The sequence below is a fragment of the Cherax quadricarinatus genome, chromosome 84, assembly GCF_038502225.1.
Source record: "Cherax quadricarinatus isolate ZL_2023a chromosome 84, ASM3850222v1, whole genome shotgun sequence".
Taxonomy (NCBI): Eukaryota; Metazoa; Arthropoda; class Malacostraca; order Decapoda; family Parastacidae; genus Cherax; species Cherax quadricarinatus.
This window is the reverse complement of record NC_091375.1, coordinates 12,034,264-12,051,459: the sequence shown is the minus strand read 5'-3', so window position 1 is coordinate 12,051,459 and position 17,196 is coordinate 12,034,264. Positions and strand designations below refer to the sequence as shown.

Genomic DNA, 17,196 nt, shown 5'->3' with positions numbered 1-17,196 from the left:
CTTGGTTCCCTGGCCAGTTTAATGTCCAGGACTACTGAGCTTGCTATCTCCTTTGTGTCTCCTTTGGTTCAGGATGTTCCAAGATTTTGTGTTTACCATTTCTTGTAAATTTTCCGTCCTGAGTCAAGAGTGAGTTGATTATTGTCTTCAAAAAGGCTTCTGGCTTTTCAAATATCAGCGAGATAGACTTCGTGAAAACGGCATTATCACGTCTTAATACTGGTCATACCTGTCTCACCCTTCGTTATCTCACAAAGTCGAACTCTTACGAAGTCGAACTCTTACGAAGTCGAACTCTTACGAAGTCGACCTCTCGTGAAGTCTGCCGCTCAGTGAGGATTGTCAGGACACATAAACAATCCAATACCTTATGACAGATTACCCTGTATGTAAGAGTCCATGTCGACTTTATTTCCACTGTGCTAAGCACAGGGATGTATCAAAGCTTCTCTTGATGATATCGCTGACTTCACTGTACATTAAACAACCATTGTGACATCAAACAACCCTGCCTAAGGCCTACTTACCTGAAAAATAATCTTCCTCTCTCTCCTACATACCCCTAACTTCAGCCTCACTCTCCTCGTAAAACTCCGTTCTAACACGCCAGCTTTTGGAACTCCAACAGTAGAAAAAATTTAAACGAAATAGAGTTGAAAAAGAAAACTGAAAATATTGAAAATTCGTGTTTTTATAGCGTTTTCAGTTTTATTGGCGTCCTGAAATGTTTATTCTGCCATCGTTTTTGACTGGCCTATTTACATTTGAGATTCTTTTTCTCGACATATGATCAGTAGGTGATTTACTGCACAAGATTTAAATTCTTGATTACATTTTTTCGCTTTTGTTTCAGAGCTTTAAACAACAGCAAAAATCATAGAGTGAAGAGCTACGTTTATCTCACTATAATCTAAATTACTCATCAGTTGATCGTGATCAAAGAGGTGAACAATTAGACGTCATCAACCTTCTGAGTTGATAAAAATGGTTTGGCAAACTGACAAGTTGAAGAATGAGACTCGTGCAGCATTTGGACAAATGTCTCATTTTTCAACCCTATGAGAAAGACAAGAATTCTGGGAGGGTGCGAATTGGCTGCTTTTCCTTATATTTCTTCTATATTACAGACTGTTTTTTTAAGGATGAATAAATACTCATGGAAAAATAAAATGTTTAATTAGCTCTTTTGAATAAAGTTGTAATAAGTTAATTGTTAGAAGCTTGCTTAGTAGCATTTGCGATGGATGATGCTCGGGCCGTACTCATCAAATTCTCTCTTGGTGATCCACAGTGGCTGGAAGGTGGACAGTGAGGCCAGGATGGAACCACCGATCCAGACGGAGTACTTACGCTCGGGAGGAGCAATGATCTTGATTTTGATGGTGGAGGGAGCCAGAGCAGTGATTTCCTTCTGCATGCGGTCTGCAATACCAGGGTACATGGTGGTACCACCAGACATGACAATGTTAGCGAACAGGTCCTTCCTGATGTCAATGTCGCACCTCATGACGGAGTAATGGACTATTTCGTGCATGCCAATACATTCCATGCCCAAGAAAGAAGGCTGAAAGAGAGACTCGGGAGCCCGGAACCTTTCGTTGCCGATGGTAATGACTTGGCCGTCGGGAAGTTCGTAGGCCTTTTCAAATGAGTAGGACGACGTGGATGAAACGTTCATCTCGTTCCCGTAGTCTAACGCAACATAGCAGAGTTTCTCCTTGATGTCTCGAACAATTTCTCTTTCAGCTGTGGTGGTGAAGGAGTAACCACGTTCTGTCATTATTTTCATCAAATAATTAGTTAAATCTCGACCCGCTAGATCAAGACGAAGAATTGCGTGGGGTAAGGCATAACCTTCAAAGATTGGACATGTGTGTGTGACTCCATCTCCAGAATCCATGACCACTCCAGTAGTGCGCCCTGAGGCATACAGTGACAACAAGGCTTGGATAGCTATGTATGCAGCAGGAACCTGAAAGACCTCGAACATTATCTTCGTCATCATCTCTCGATTAGCTTTAGGATTTAGCGGAGCCTCTGTCAGGAGGACGGCAGATTCCTCGGGAGCAAGACGCAGCTCATTGTAAAAGGTATGATGCCAGATTTTCTCCATGTCGTCCCAGTTGGTGACGATGCCGTGCTCGATGGGGTACTTGAGAGTCAGGATACCTCTCTTGCTTTGAGCTTCGTCCCCCACATACGCTTCTTTCTGACCCATCCCGACCATGATGCCATGATGACGAGGACGGCCGACGACTGAGGGAAAGACGGCACGCGGGGAATCATCACCGGCGAAGCCAGCTTTAAGAACACCCGAGCCATTGTCTACTACCACCGCTGCTGGTTCATCGTCACACATAGTGCTCAGCTGAATCCTGCAAACAAAAAGTTATGCATTAAATACCAAGGCTATTCCACGAGAATCTCAAAGTAAAAGTTAAGCAACAAATTGAAAAATTCATCTTACTTACTTTCAGAGAAGTGAGAGTGGCGAAGACCACCACTACCTTATATTCCATCTGCCACAGAGACAGAGTTAACAGTTACGTTAGAGACTCTATCAAACTTAGACGTCAGGAGTGTTCTCGGTGCCTTTACATAAGATAACAAACAGTCTTTTGAAGCTAGATGGATTCACGGCAGGTAATATTATGAACGCGTTTTTCATTTCTAAAAAGAAAACGCGAAATTTATAGGTGTGAATTGCCTGCACCTCATTCCTTGGAAACTGTGTTGTTGTCTTGCCGAGGGTATAGTGGCGCTCACTGCTCAGCGCCCAAATATATTCCCAGCTACAGATGGTTCACCCCTTGCGTAATATATGCTTATGAGAGTAGCTTCTTTTCCTGAGTGTCTTGCAGTTTTATCTTGATCACATTAGTACGTTGCTGTGAAATGAAAACTTTCGTCGTTGTGAAACTACACGTGTAACGTTTTAAAACTTTAAAATAGAGGGAGTTGTCAAGGTTTTAATATACTATAAAACGTGAGCACCCTACCGCCCACGGAAGACCCAGCTGGTCCTGCCAACCACACTCAAGTGAATAATATTGGGCACACATGCTACTAGTAAATGTGTGATCTCGGTCAATATTTTATAAATAATTTCTTGGCAGCAAACACCAAAAAATAATTCCATACGAGGAAGTGAGAACACTGTTTACATTGCTCATCTCTGATTCGTATCTACCTTTCGGGTTTTTTTTAATCGATTTTATGGAAAACCGGATGTAACTCTCAATGCATTCAGGATATACTTTTGTATTTATCCTCTTGTGTTTGTCACGATAATAAAAGCAAACTGAGAAGTAGGTAGCAACGTATAGATCTTTATTTTAAGAAGTATTATTAAATTTATGTGTAAAGAACGTGTGCGACAACACCCACGGTGTCAGGCAGCAGGATGAAGGCTTAATACTTTTTTTTGTACCGGCGTAAACATATACCAATTACCATAACATCCTGTTCGTGTTGCGCAGTATTATCCAGTAATGAGCACTTTAAAGCGTCTTCCAAACCATACTGACTTTAAATACAAACACAAGGGTTGGAACTCTATGGTACGGATCCAATACGTGCTACTCGAGTGGCATCCTGTGAATGCGCAAAAAAAATAAATTGTAAGAAACACTGCTAAAATAAGCTAATGGGAAGATTCGATACGGTGTAAGCAGTTAGTTGCTCTATAAACTACCAACATAAAGAAAAAGATACTTCTTAGTGCTCGATACGGCTTAAGCTGTCAGTTACCCTATAAACCAACAACAACACTATGAAGATACGGTATAAACATTCAACGGACCTATAAACGAACAACACCAAGAAGCAGGTGAAGGCCAGAAGTCGAAAAAGGGATGAACAATATTATAATCTGCTATGTAGGTAAATATTTACATGAGATGCCGTTGTAGGGACTCAATGGGCTAACTGAACAATGGTAAAAAAAAATTATAGTAACGGAAAAATAGCCTTATTGTAAGAGATATTTTGAGATGTTTTTTGTCCATTCATGTATGAAAAATACACGGTAAAATAAACGATATAAAAAGAAGAAGCACCGGTTCCTCCACAATATTTAGTGAACACTACAATTATATATAAATAATCTCTTGTCATTAGCCCAGTTTATAAAGTATCCTGACGTTGAGATGAATAAGGAACTTAGTCAATACTTTTAGTTAGGTTAGGTAAGGTTCGTCAGGAAACAGGGCAAATGTTTCCTGACGCGGGTGTTAGTCAGATGATGACCCGCCTTTGGAGCTTTTGGTCATCTGACCGAGGCCTTCCGCTGGCTTACCGGTTCACCCTTTTAAAAATTATGGTCATTTATAACTACGTTGATTTAATAATACTTTTAGTGTTTAAAGCTTGTTTAAAAGTATTTCTTATCAGTTAGATATAAATGTTATCACAGTATTTTGCAAAGAATCGCATGTACACAGCTCATCCCTATGATTCATTACCCTCATGTCTGAGGGCAATGTGTGGTGTGAATATAATGCAGAGTATCCGTAGCTTGGAGACTAGGAGGAGGTGTGGGAATTATCCAGAGGGCTGAGGAGGGGTTGTTGAGGTGGTTCGGTCGTTTAGAGAGGATGGAACGAAATAGAATGACTTGTAGGGTGTATAAATCTGTAGTGGAAGAACGGTGTGGGTAAGGGTTGTAAATGTTGCAACAAGGAGAAGGCTGGAGGCAGTGGAGATGTCATGTCTGAGGGCAATGTGTGGTGTGAATATAATGCAGAGAATTCGTAGTTTGGAAGTTAGGAGGAGGTGCGGGATTACCAAAACTGTTGTCCAGAGGGCTGAGGAAGGGTCGTTGAGGTGGTTCGGACATGTGGAGAGAATGGAGCGAAACAGAATGACTTCAAGAGTGTATCAGTCTGTAGTGGAAGGAAGGAGGGGTAGGGGTCGGCCTAGGAAAGGTTGGAGGGAGGGGGTAAAGGAGGTTTTGTGTGCGAGGGGCTTGGACTTCCAGCAGGCATGCGTGAGCGTGTTTGATAGGAGTGAATGGAGACAAATGGTTTTTAATACTTGACGTGCTGTTGGAGTGTGAGCAAAGTAACATTTATGAAGGGGTTCAGGTAAACCGGCAGGCCGGACTTGAGTCCTGGAGATGGGAAGTACAGTGCCTGCACTCTGAAGGAGGGGTGTTAATGTTGCAGTTTAAAAACTGTAGTGTAAAGCACCCTTCTGGCAAGACAGTGATGGAGTGAATGATGGTGAAAGTTTTTCTTTTTCGGGCCACCCTGCCTTGGTGGGAATCGGCCAGTGTGATAATAAAAAAATAAAATATATATATATATATATATATATATATATATATATATATATATATATATATATATATATATATATATATATATAAATAAAATATATATATATATATTATATATATATATATATATATATATATATATATATATTATATATATTAAGGTAGTAGGTTGGTAGACAGCAACCACCCAGGGAAGTACTACCGTCCTGACAGATGACTGTGAAACAAAAACCTGTAACTGTTTTGCATGATGGTAGGATTGCTGGTTTCTTTTTCTGTCTCATAAACACGCTAAGATAACAGGGATATCTTGCTACTCCTACTTACACTTTGGTCACACTTCACAGACACGCACATGCATATATATATATACATACATCTAGGTTTTTCTCCTTTTTCTAAATAGCTCTTGTTCTTTTTTATTTCTTCTATTGTCCATGGGGAAGTGGAAAAGAATCTTTCCTCCGTAAGCCATGCGTGTCGTATGAGGCGACTAAAATGCCGGGAGCAATGGGCTAGTAACCCCTTCTCCTGTATACAATTACTAAAAAAGAGAAGAAGAAAAACTTTATAAAACTGGGTTGCTTAAATGTGCGTGGATGTAGTGCGGATGACAAGAAACAGATGATTGCTGATGTTATGAATGAAAAGAAGTTGGATGTCCTGGCCCTAAGCGAAACAAAGCTGAAGGGGGTAGGAGAGTTTCAGTGGGGGGAAATAAATGGGATTAAATCTGGAGTATCTGAGAGAGTTAGAGCAAAGGAAGGGGTAGCAGTAATGTTAAATGATCAGTTATGGAAGGAGAAAAGAGAATATGAATGTGTAAATTCAAGAATTATGTGGATTAAAGTAAAGGTTGGATGCGAGAAGTGGGTCATAATAAGCGTGTATGCACCTGGAGAAGAGAGGAATGCAGAGGAGAGAGAGAGATTTTGGGAGATGTTAAGTGAATGTATAGGAGCCTTTGAACCAAGTGAGAGAGTAATTGTGGTAGGGGACCTGAATGCTAAAGTAGGAGAAACTTTTAGAGAGGGTGTGGTAGGTAAGTTTGGGGTGCCAGGTGTAAATGATAGTGGGAGCCCTTTGATTGAACTTTGTATAGAAAGGGGTTTAGTTATAGGTAATACATATTTTAAGAAAAAGAGGATAAATAAGTATACACGATATGATGTAGGGCGAAATGACAGTAGTTTGTTGGATTATGTATTGGTAGATAAAAGACTGTTGAGTAGACTTCAGGATGTACATGTTTATAGAGGGGCCACAGATATATCAGATCACTTTCTAGTTGTAGCTACACTGAGAGTAAAAGGTAGATGGGATACAAGGAGAATAGAAGCATCAGGGAAGAGAGAGGTGAAGGTTTATAAACTAAAAGAGGAGGCAGTTAGGGTAAGATATAAACAGCTATTGGAGGATAGATGGGCTAATGAGAGCATAGGCAATGGGGTCGAAGAGGTATGGGGTAGGTTTAAAAATGTAGTGTTAGAGTGTTCAGCAGAAGTTTGTGGTTACAGGAAAGTGGGTGCAGGAGGGAAGAGGAGCGATTGGTGGAATGATGATGTAAAGAGAGTAGTAAGGGAGAAAAAGTTAGCATATGAGAAGTTTTTACAAAGTAGAAGTGATGCAAGGAGGGAAGAGTATATGGAGAAAAAGAGAGAAGTTAAGAGAGTGGTGAAGCAATGTAAAAAGAGAGCAAATGAGAGAGTGGGTGAGATGTTATCAACAAATTTTGTTGAAAATAAGAAAAAGTTTTGGAGTGAGATTAACAAGTTAAGAAAGCCTAGAGAACAAATGGATTTGTCAGTTAAAAATAGGAGAGGAGAGTTATTAAATGGAGAGTTAGAGGTATTGGGAAGATGGAAGGAATATTTTGAGGAATTGTTAAATGTTGATGAAGATAGGGAAGCTGTGGTTTCGTGTATAGGGCAAGGAGGAATAACATCTTGTAGGAGTGAGGAAGAGCCAGTTGTGAGTGTGGGGGAAGTTCGTGAGGCAGTAGGTAAAATGAAAGGGGGTAAGGCGGCCGGGATTGATGGGATAAAGATAGAAATGTTAAAAGCAGGTGGGGATATAGTTTTGGAGTGGTTGGTGCAATTATTTAATAAATGTATGGAAGAGGGTAAGGTACCTAGGGATTGGCAGAGAGCATGCATAGTTCCTTTGTATAAAGGCAAAGGGGATAAAAGAGAGTGCAAAAATTATAGGGGGATAAGTCTGTTGAGTTTACCTGGTAAAGTGTATGGTAGAGTTATAATTGAAAGAATTAAGAGTAAGACGGAGAATAGGATAGCAGATGAACAAGGAGGCTTTAGGAAAGGTAGGGGGTGTGTGGACCAGGTGTTTACAGTGAAACATATAAGTGAACAGTATTTAGATAAGGCTAAAGAGGTCTTTGTGGCATTTATGGATTTGGAAAAGGCGTATGACAGGGTGGATAGGGGGGCAATGTGGCAGATGTTGCAAGTGTATGGTGTAGGAGGTAGGTTACTGAAAGCAGTGAAGAGTTTTTACGAGGATAGTGAGGCTCAAGTTAGAGTATGTAGGAAAGAGGGAAATTTTTTCCCAGTAAAAGTAGGCCTTAGACAAGGATGTGTGATGTCACCGTGGTTGTTTAATATATTTATAGATGGGGTTGTAAGAGAAGTAAATGCGAGGGTCTTGGCAAGAGGCGTGGAGTTAAAAGATAAAGAATCACACACAAAGTGGGAGTTGTCACAGCTGCTCTTTGCTGATGACACTGTGCTCTTGGGAGATTCTGAAGAGAAGTTGCAGAGATTGGTGGATGAATTTGGTAGGGTGTGCATAAGAAGAAAATTAAAGGTGAATACAGGAAAGAGTAAGGTTATGAGGATAACAAAAAGATTAGGTGATGAAAGATTGAATATCAGATTGGAGGGAGAGAGTATGGAGGAGGTGAACGTATTCAGATATTTGGGAGTGGACGTGTCAGCGGATGGGTCTATGAAAGATGAGGTGAATCATAGAATTGATGAGGGAAAAAGAGTGAGTGGTGCACTTAGGAGTCTGTGGAGACAAAGAACTTTGTCCTTGGAGGCAAAGAGGGGAATGTATGAGAGTATAGTTTTACCAACGCTCTTATATGGGTGTGAAGCGTGGGTGATGAATGTTGCAGCGAGGAGAAGGCTGGAGGCAGTGGAGATGTCATGTCTGAGGGCAATGTGTGGTGTGAATATAATGCAGAGAATTCGTAGTTTGGAAGTTAGGAGGAGGTGCGGGATTACCAAAACTGTTGTCCAGAGGGCTGAGGAAGGGTTGTTGAGGTGGTTCGGACATGTAGAGAGAATGGAGCGAAACAGAATGACTTCAAGAGTGTATCAGTCTGTAGTGGAAGGAAGGCGGGGTAGGGGTCGGCCTAGGAAGGGTTGGAGGGAGGGGGTAAAGGAGGTTTTGTGTGCGAGGGGCTTGGACTTCCAGCAGGCATGCGTGAGCGTGTTTGATAGGAGTGAATGGAGACAAATGGTTTTTAATACTTGACGTGCTGTTGGAGTGTGAGCAAAGTAACATTTATGAAGGGATTCAGGGAAACCGGCAGGCCGGACTTGAGTCCTGGAGATGGGAAGTACAGTGCCTGCACTCTGAAGGAGGGGTGTTAATGTTGCAGTTTAAAAACTGTAGTGTAAAGCACCCTTCTGGCAAGACAGTGATGGAGTGAATGATGGTGAAAGTTTTTCTTTTTCGGGCCACCCTGCCTTGGTGGGAATCGGCCGGTGTGATAAAGAAAGAAAAGAAAAAAAAAAAAAAAAAAAAAAAATATATATATATATATATATATATATATATATATATATATATATATATATGCAAAACAACCACTATGAAAGAATAGAGAAATTCCAAGCGCTTTCGTGACTACTCACATTATCAAGGAACTATGAAAGTAAAGCATCCAAGGAAGCTATATAAGGGGTCTGGCCAACACCTCACTATCAGATCCCACAACGGTTAAACACCTGACGCGCGCCGACCCAACTTGGATAGGTCCTTTGCACAACTCACCCACAAACTATTCTACCCAAGAAAATTTAAAAATTATTATTTGTCCAGTGCTATTATTAAATTCTTCCCAAATTCTATTAATTATAAATGGATCTAATTTATATAAACCAAAGGAAATATTCATATTATTGTCAAAACTGTTTTTTATGAAACAAGATTCAATTATATTCCTGTCGACCATGGACTTGCTTGATACTACTTTCTCAACTTTTTGAAAATCAATTGGATGGTTAAAATCTCTTACATGAATAAATAGAGCATTGGAATCTTGTCCAGTTCTAATGCTATATTTATGTTGTTTTAATCTTAGTTCGAGATTTTTACCAGTTTGACCGTAATAAACTTTATCGCAAATTTTACAAGGAATCTTATAGACACATCCATCAGCATTTTGGGGGGAATTCTTTATCAAAAGTTTTTTTTACTGTATCAAGATTTTTGAACACAACTTTAATATTAAAAGTCTTAAGAAGAGAAGGCATATCAACCAAGTTTTGATGGTAAGGGAGAACCAACATATTTTTAGTTGAATAAGGCTGGTTGTCTCTTTTTGGATTGTAAAAAGTATTTCTTGCAATTTTAAAAGATTTATCAATTACATTTCTTGGGTGTTTTAAATCATTACCTATTTCATAAATTTTGGATATTTCCTCATCTATGAACTCAGGACTACAAATTCGTAAAGCTCTCAAAAACATTGATGAGAAAGCAGACAGTTTGACTCTATCTTGATTCGAGGAATAATAATAAGACTTTTAATATTAAAGTTGTATTCAAAAATCTGGATACAGTAAAAAAACTTTTGATAAAGAATTCCCCCCAAAATGCTGATGGATGTGTCTATAAGATTCCTTGTAAAATTTGCGATAAAGTTTATTACGGTCAAACTGGTAAAAATCTCGAACTAAGATTAAAACAACATAAATATAGCATTAGAACTGGACAAGATTCCAATGCTCTATTTATTCATGTAAGAGATTTTAACCATCCAATTGATTTTCAAAAAGTTGAGAAAGTAGTATCAAGCAAGTCCATGGTCGACAGGAATATAATTGAATCTTGTTTCATAAAAAGCAGTTTTGACAATAATATGAATATTTCCTTTGGTTTATATAAATTAGATCCATTTATAATTAATAGAATTTGGGAAGAATTTAATAATACACTGGACAAACAATATTTTTTTAATTTTCTTGGGTAGAATAGTTTGTTGGTGATTTGTGCAAAGGACCTGTCCAGTTGGGCCGGCGCGCGTCAGGTGTTTAACCGTTGTGGGATCTGATAGTGAGGTGTTGGCCAGACCCCTTATATAGCTTCCTTGGATGCTTTACTTTCATAGTTCCTTGATAATGTGAGTAGTCACGAAAGCGCTTGGAATTTCTCTATTCTTTCAGAGTGGTTGTTTTGCATATTCTGAAATCACCTGTTTACTGTGATCTTATTGCATATATATATATATATATATATATATATATATATATATATATATATATATATATATATATATATATATATATATATATATATATATATATATATTGGCAGTTTGGAGGGATATGTTGTGTATCTTTATACGTATATGCTTCTAAACTGTTGTGTTCTGAGCACCTCTGCAAAAACAGTGATTATGTGTGAGTGAGGTGAAAGTGTTGAATGATGATGGAAGTATTTTCTTTTTGGGGATTTTCTTTCTTTTTTGGTCACCCTGCCTCGGTGGGAGACGGCCGTCTTGTTGAATATATATATATATATATATATATATATATATATATATATATATATATATATATATATATATATATATATATATATATATATATATATATATATATATATATAGAATCATGAAGGCTCTACCTCCTGGTTCACCAGGAGGGGCACATTAACTCTATCATAGTTATTGGTGAGAATAGTGACGCTTACTGTTTTAACTGGGCTGAGAAAAGCTTCTCTATGGTAACATTCTCCTTTATCATATTTTTTACCGTCATGGTAATGTTAAATTTTAGTTTGTGGGAAGGAAAATACAATAAATAATAATATTATTAATACGTGGCTATAAGGAATATAAATAAAAAAAAATTCAGATTGGATCTATTTATTTACTTTCATTTTAATTTACAAAATTATCTTATATTTTATAATACATTCGGTAAAAATAAACTTTGTAATCAAAATAATATCTATGTTGAATTCTAGAAACACTTCCGATGAACTATAGCTGGACCGAACTCATCATAATCCGCCTTAGTGATCCACATGGACTGGAAGGTGGACAGTGATCCCAGGATGGAACCACCGATCCAGACGGAGTACTTACGCTCGGGAGGAGCAATGATCTTGATTTTGATGGTTGGGGGAGCCAGAGCAGTGATTTCCTTCTGCATGCGGTCAGATATACCAGGATACATAGTGGTACCTCCAGAGAGAACGTTATTAGCGTATAATTCTCTCCTAATGTCAACATCGCATTTCATTATAGACGTGTATACTGTTTCATGAAGGCCAGAGCATTCCATCCCCAAGAGTGAAGGCTGGAAAAGAGCTTCTGGACAGCGAAATCTCTCATTTCCAATCGTCACTACTTGTCCATCAGGAAGTTCGTAAGATTTGTCCAGTGAGGAAGAGGCATCAGCGACTGACTTTTCAGCTTCAAATTCTAATGCCACATAACACAGTTTCTCCTTTATATCCCGCACAATTTCTCGCTCAGCACTTGTAGTAAATGAGTATCCTCGTTCAGTCATGATTTTCATGAGGTAATCTGTTAAATCTCGCCCCGCTAAGTCAAGCCTAAGAATGGCGTGGGGAAGACAATAGCCCTCAAAGATTGGAACACAGTGTGAGACTCCATCACCAGAGTCCAGAACGATACCTGTAGTACGACCAGATGCGTACAGGGACAGCACGGCCTGGATGGCCACGTACACAGCGGGAGTAGCAAACATTTCAAACATAATTTGAGTCATTTTTTCTCGATTAACTTTCGGGTTAAGAGGAGCCTCTGTAAGAAGAACTGCACACTCTTCAGGAGCAATGCGCAGTTCGTTGTAGAAAGAGTGATGCCAGATCTTCTCCATGTCGTCCCAGTTGGTGATGATACCGTGTTCTACAGGATACTTGAGAGTCAGGATACCTCTCTTGCTCTGGGCCTCATCACCGACGTAGGCGTCCTTCTGACCCATACCGACCATCACACCCTGGTGACGAGGACGGCCGACGATGGAGGGAAAGACACAACGGGGAGCGTCGTCACCTGCGAAGCCGGCCTTGACTATGCCGGAGCCATTGTCCACAACCAAGGAACAAGTCTCCTCATCGCACATGTCTGCTACCTGTAATGTTTATGTTACTGTATATAAGATTCATCAACATCTGAAATGCAATTAATTTATGGAAACTTTGTAAAAATATAGATATGTAATGTTTATGAGCTAATTTTGTATTTATAATACGAAAGCCAGACCTTCGTGATGTGTGTTGACTGACTAGAAGAATTGAGGAACAGAGATTATTGATGTGTGGCAAATAAAAACGAGATCTTCTAAAAAGTACGTTGTTACATCTGATACAGACCTAATTGACATTTTCGTCACACTCTATAGAAAGTCAATGATTATGCAGAGTATTTCGGGCAACCTAGGTTAATCTTGTCTCCCAGGAGGTGACCCACAATAGTTCTCTAACACCCAGGCACCTACTTACTGCTGGGTGAACAGGGACAGCAGGTGTAAGGAAACACACCTAACGTTCCCCCCCGTGCCGGGGCTAGATCCCGGACCTTCAGTGTGTGAACTGAAGACGCTGCCAGCTAAACCACGCTCACAATCGTCAATCTCATGACTCCAATTGACGCTTTTCGTAAATGTCCGATCAAGTTTAAAATGGCAGTAACTTCGGCATTGTGTCTCGGCCAAGTTCAGAATTTGAACTTCCTAAGTCATGATTTACAAAGTTCATGATAAGCATGTTTGTATTAATCACACACACACACACACACACGACCAGTGAAGAAGAGAGGAATGGAGCTGTGACTCGACCCCCTCAACCATAATTACGCGAGATCAGTTAGGTGAGTAGACACACATACACACACATTTTCTATTTGCATATTAAACAGTCTTACACTCACTTAAGACACGAATCATTTTATACTAATATAAACAAATAATTTGTATTATATATATATATATATATATATATATATATATATATATATATATATATATGGTTGAAAAATGTGTCAGGTTCCTGTCCTCTAGTGGGCATAGTCTCGTGTTTACAAGTTTTGCTTCACTTATCTGGTAACCAATAGTTGTTTTTGAGAAGAACGTACCTTGCATGGGTCAGTAGGCCTTCTACAGTGCTCCTCCATTCTTATGTTATATGTAATGTAGTTTATGGACAACCCCCCCCCCCTCCTCCTCTCCTTCCTCCAGCTTCTGTAGCTCTCTGGCCTCTTTCAACGTATCTCGTAGCATGCTAACACCTTCCTGCATATTTCCCCGATCATTTCTTCTTATCGTTCATCTTTCACTGACTCACATGATAACATACCAAATGGAAAGTAAGTGGCCAGACCTGTGATCACTTTCTTGACCACTATGTGCTTTACTGTCCACTTATTGAGGAATATAGAGATTGTATAATTACCTCTGTGCTATGTCAAGATATCTTGTTAGTGAGAATAAGAATCCGAAAGTATTAAAGAAATTCCCTAAATATGTTTGCAACAGATAAGATAATTGTAGATTTAAATGTAGATGTACTCTTGTTAACCCTTTCGGGGCGTAGTTCCTCGGCCTTTTGTGTACCCATATGTTCTTGCGCTACCGTCCACGGGATGGGTATGAGGTCGACGATGAACTAGCCACTTCAAAGTTATAAAATAATCTTACTGACTCATTTCTGCGCATGATATAGCTCAATGACCCCTTTCAGTATAGTTCACTGACCCCCTTCTATGCGTCATGTAATTTACTGACCCCTTCTGACGTACTGAGGAAATGTTGTATGGTATATACCTTAAATTCACTACGTTTGTTGTCGCTGGGCCAGCCTGGCCGCACTGAGGGCCGCTGCAGGAGGGACACTGGTAGTATCCTTCGACAGAAACCTACTGAACCTCACGAAATGGTTTTCCTCACTTTTATAGCAGTGGTTGCAAGAGGGTGTTAAACGTATACACTTGGTGTTGCACATACTTCTGGTCTATATATCCCCTCGCCTCTCAAGCTCTTCTCTCCCTTTCTTAAGCTCTCCTCAAAACCCAAAGTCGGATGCACTGCTTTGAGTATTTGCAATGCTGGAGATTTTCTGCATTCCTGGAGAAAATATAATATCTTTCAGCCAGGTCTCTCAGGTTTTGTTTTACCTTCCTGGTAAGATCAACATCGAGTGTGAAAACACATGAAGAACGTCATGCGGAAGACGGCAGTCAACAATAATCATTGTGAATATTATATGAGATAGCTGGGAATATGCCATTGTCCTGAATGCAAAGAGAAGATGCTTCACCGATGTAAACAAGAACAAAGGTATTCACAGTTTCGTTACAGATGGCATCTCAGACGCTCACTGATACTGACGTTCAAGCGGCCATTTTGATATCTTGTTTTGTGTGCTTATCCAGAAGTAAATTGCAAGGATCATTTATTTTCTTTCACGTGAGGGCCTTTCAATCTTTTATTTAATATTATTTTATTTTCTGTGTGTATTCACAATAAGTTATTTAATAAATGAGATATAAATGAGTTTGAATTATTGCCTTTTAGGTTACGGAAAGTAATTCTTAATTTAAGAACGTAAGAAAGGAGGAACCCTGCAGGAGGCTTACTGGCCCATACTAGGTAGGACCTTCTCACACCCAAACCTGCTAACAAAACTATTTGTCCTACCCATTTTCACTGCTACCCAAGGAATAAATTTTGATAACTCTATTAACCCATGTGAAAGTCCCACTTAAATCCAATCTCTCTTACTCAAGTATCTAATTTAAACTTGAAGTTACCCAAGGTTTTAGGTTCAATAACCCTACTAGGCAGACTGATACATTCATCAAATATATTTCCAAACCAATACTTTCTTATATCCTTCGTAAATCTAAACGTGTATATACCTCTGATATTACCCAGTTCATAGGCGGCTCAGGAGACAGGTGAGGTCTGACATACCTCAATTATTAGCTAAAATACTTAACTCATCGCACTTTTAATCGAAATTGAATCTACAATTGCAATTTACGAGAAAATTAAGCCAAATCACATTTTTTCTACCTTCACGTCGCTTTTTTCTCCAAGTCCTGGAACTGTCATGTGGTTGCATTTCCCCGGCTCCCATCCTCTTTATTTTCCTCTTATTGGCGTTGAGAACTAACATTTAGTTCTTGGATCAGGTTTCCTTGTAGTTTCTTGTTGTACACCTCGGTTCGTATCCTTCTCAGCAGCTTTTCTGTATCTGCAAGTGTGATGTGTAGATGATTTATTCTGTAAGGAAATTTACATATACCAGAAACAGTGTGGGACCTACGACTAATCCTTAGGAACTCTCACTTTTGTCTAATTTAATGCTTTAAAGGTCTCACCCTGACCGTCTTACCTTCATCTTGTTTGTGGATTAGTCTCTCTAAGACAGGGTTGGATACCTTCTGCCAGTCCTAGAAAACAGTGTCTAGCCTGATTATCTCTAGTTTATCATAAAGTTCCAGTAGGTTCCTGAAATTAATTTTCACTTCTGTAGCCCAGAAGGCTCCACAAATTTCATTTTGACTCGTGAAATCGTAATGACACGATTGCAAACAAACCATACCACGGGTGGGGTTTGAACTCGCGATAAGGCCCAGTGGCTAACACGACGGTCTGGAGTTCTGACACTCTCTGATCGCGGGTTCAAACCCTACCCGTGGTATGGTTTCATTTTGTTTGCGTGTATCGCTTCATTACTTTGTACAGTGTGTATGTCAAGGATACTAAGTTTAGTGCCCTCTGTGTGTGTGTGTGTGTGTGTGTGTGTGTGTGTGTGTGTGTGTGTGTGTGCGTGTGTGTGTGTGTGTGTGTGTGTGTGTGTGTGTGTGTGTGTGTGTACTCACCTAATTGTGGTTGCAGGGGTCGAGACTCAGCTCCTGGCCCCGCCTCTTCACTGATCGCTACTGGATCCTCTCTCTCTCTGCTTCCTGAGCTTTGTCATACCTCTTCTTAAAACTATGTATGGTTCCTGCCTCCACTACTTCACTTGCTAGGCTATTCCACTTCCTGACAACTCTATGACTGAAGAAATACTTCCTAACGTCCCTGTGACTCGTCTGAGTCTTCAGCTGTGTGTGTGTGTGTGTGTGTGTGTGTGTGAAGAACGTTGAAATCTCTCTAATTCTAATTATTATTTTACGATATCCCTTTAAGATCATCTGTTAAAAATTCCGTTCGTCTTGGATTACCATATCCTTGCAGTCCTGTTGCTAAAGATAATATATATAACAAAAACAAATGTAAATAACCTTACCCAGAGCATAACGAATTTCAAAATTGTTTTTTTGAAATAAATCTATACAGCTTCAGAAATCAGCATCCATGAAGATACATTTTTAGAGCACCTATCACTACCAAACTGTGAAATTACAGTACACTTCCAGCTAGACTTTGTACATTTATTGAACTGTTCAATGCTTCTTGCCAACAAGGCTTTCATTACGAGGTAATAAAGTCTACAAGCATGTCTAGCAGATGTCCCAAGTGCCTGAGGAGTGTGGTGAGTGTGTTGGCAGTGTTAGTGAAGGGTACTTCTCAAGTGGCCAGCCACCTGTTGACACAACCATCAGAGGAGTCTACCCAGATGTGGTTCCATCTCCTCACACACAATATATATACCGTGAGGTGTGTATCCCTGGGTATAAACAGTATATA

At 39.6% G+C, this 17,196-nt stretch overlaps 3 protein-coding genes across 7 annotated transcripts in view; 1 reads left to right on the top strand and 2 right to left on the bottom strand.

Annotated features, from left to right (window-relative positions):
• The window catches only part of LOC128704378 (actin-57B-like), a 180,244-nt gene that overhangs the window by 111,696 nt on the left and 51,352 nt on the right, over positions 1-17,196 (top strand). The gene's annotated exons all lie outside the window — the stretch shown is intronic.
• LOC128704364 (actin, adductor muscle-like) lies at positions 1,161-3,154 on the bottom strand. 3 transcript variants are annotated; one of them, XM_070103084.1, is made up of 2 exons: positions 3,000-3,154; positions 1,161-2,375 (listed from the first exon to the last, which is right to left on the bottom strand). In XM_070103084.1, the coding sequence occupies exons 1-2, from the start codon at positions 3,137-3,139 to the stop codon at positions 1,226-1,228; spliced, it is 1,290 nt and encodes a 429-aa protein (XP_069959185.1). In that variant the 5' UTR covers positions 3,140-3,154; the 3' UTR covers positions 1,161-1,225. The 3 variants fall into 3 exon arrangements, with proteins under 3 accessions (XP_069959185.1, XP_069959186.1, XP_069959188.1); XM_070103085.1 differs by lacking the exon at positions 3,000-3,154 and adding an exon at positions 2,714-2,922; XM_070103087.1 differs by lacking the exon at positions 3,000-3,154 and adding an exon at positions 2,472-2,669.
• The window catches only part of LOC128704361 (actin, cytoplasmic A3a-like), a 36,069-nt gene continuing 30,259 nt past the window's right edge, over positions 11,387-17,196 (bottom strand). The window contains exons 2-3 of one of the 3 annotated variants that reach the window (XM_070103095.1): positions 15,574-15,754; positions 11,387-12,633 (exon numbers count right to left, since the gene is read on the bottom strand). In XM_070103095.1, the coding sequence (XP_069959196.1) occupies positions 11,494-12,633; positions 15,574-15,612 (1,179 nt within the window). In that variant the 5' untranslated portion in view covers positions 15,613-15,754 and the 3' untranslated portion in view covers positions 11,387-11,493. Of the gene's footprint in view, positions 12,634-14,322; positions 14,484-15,573; positions 16,275-17,196 lie in introns of those variants that run through there. The other 2 variants (XM_053799520.2, XM_053799521.2) reach the window with 2 other exon arrangements.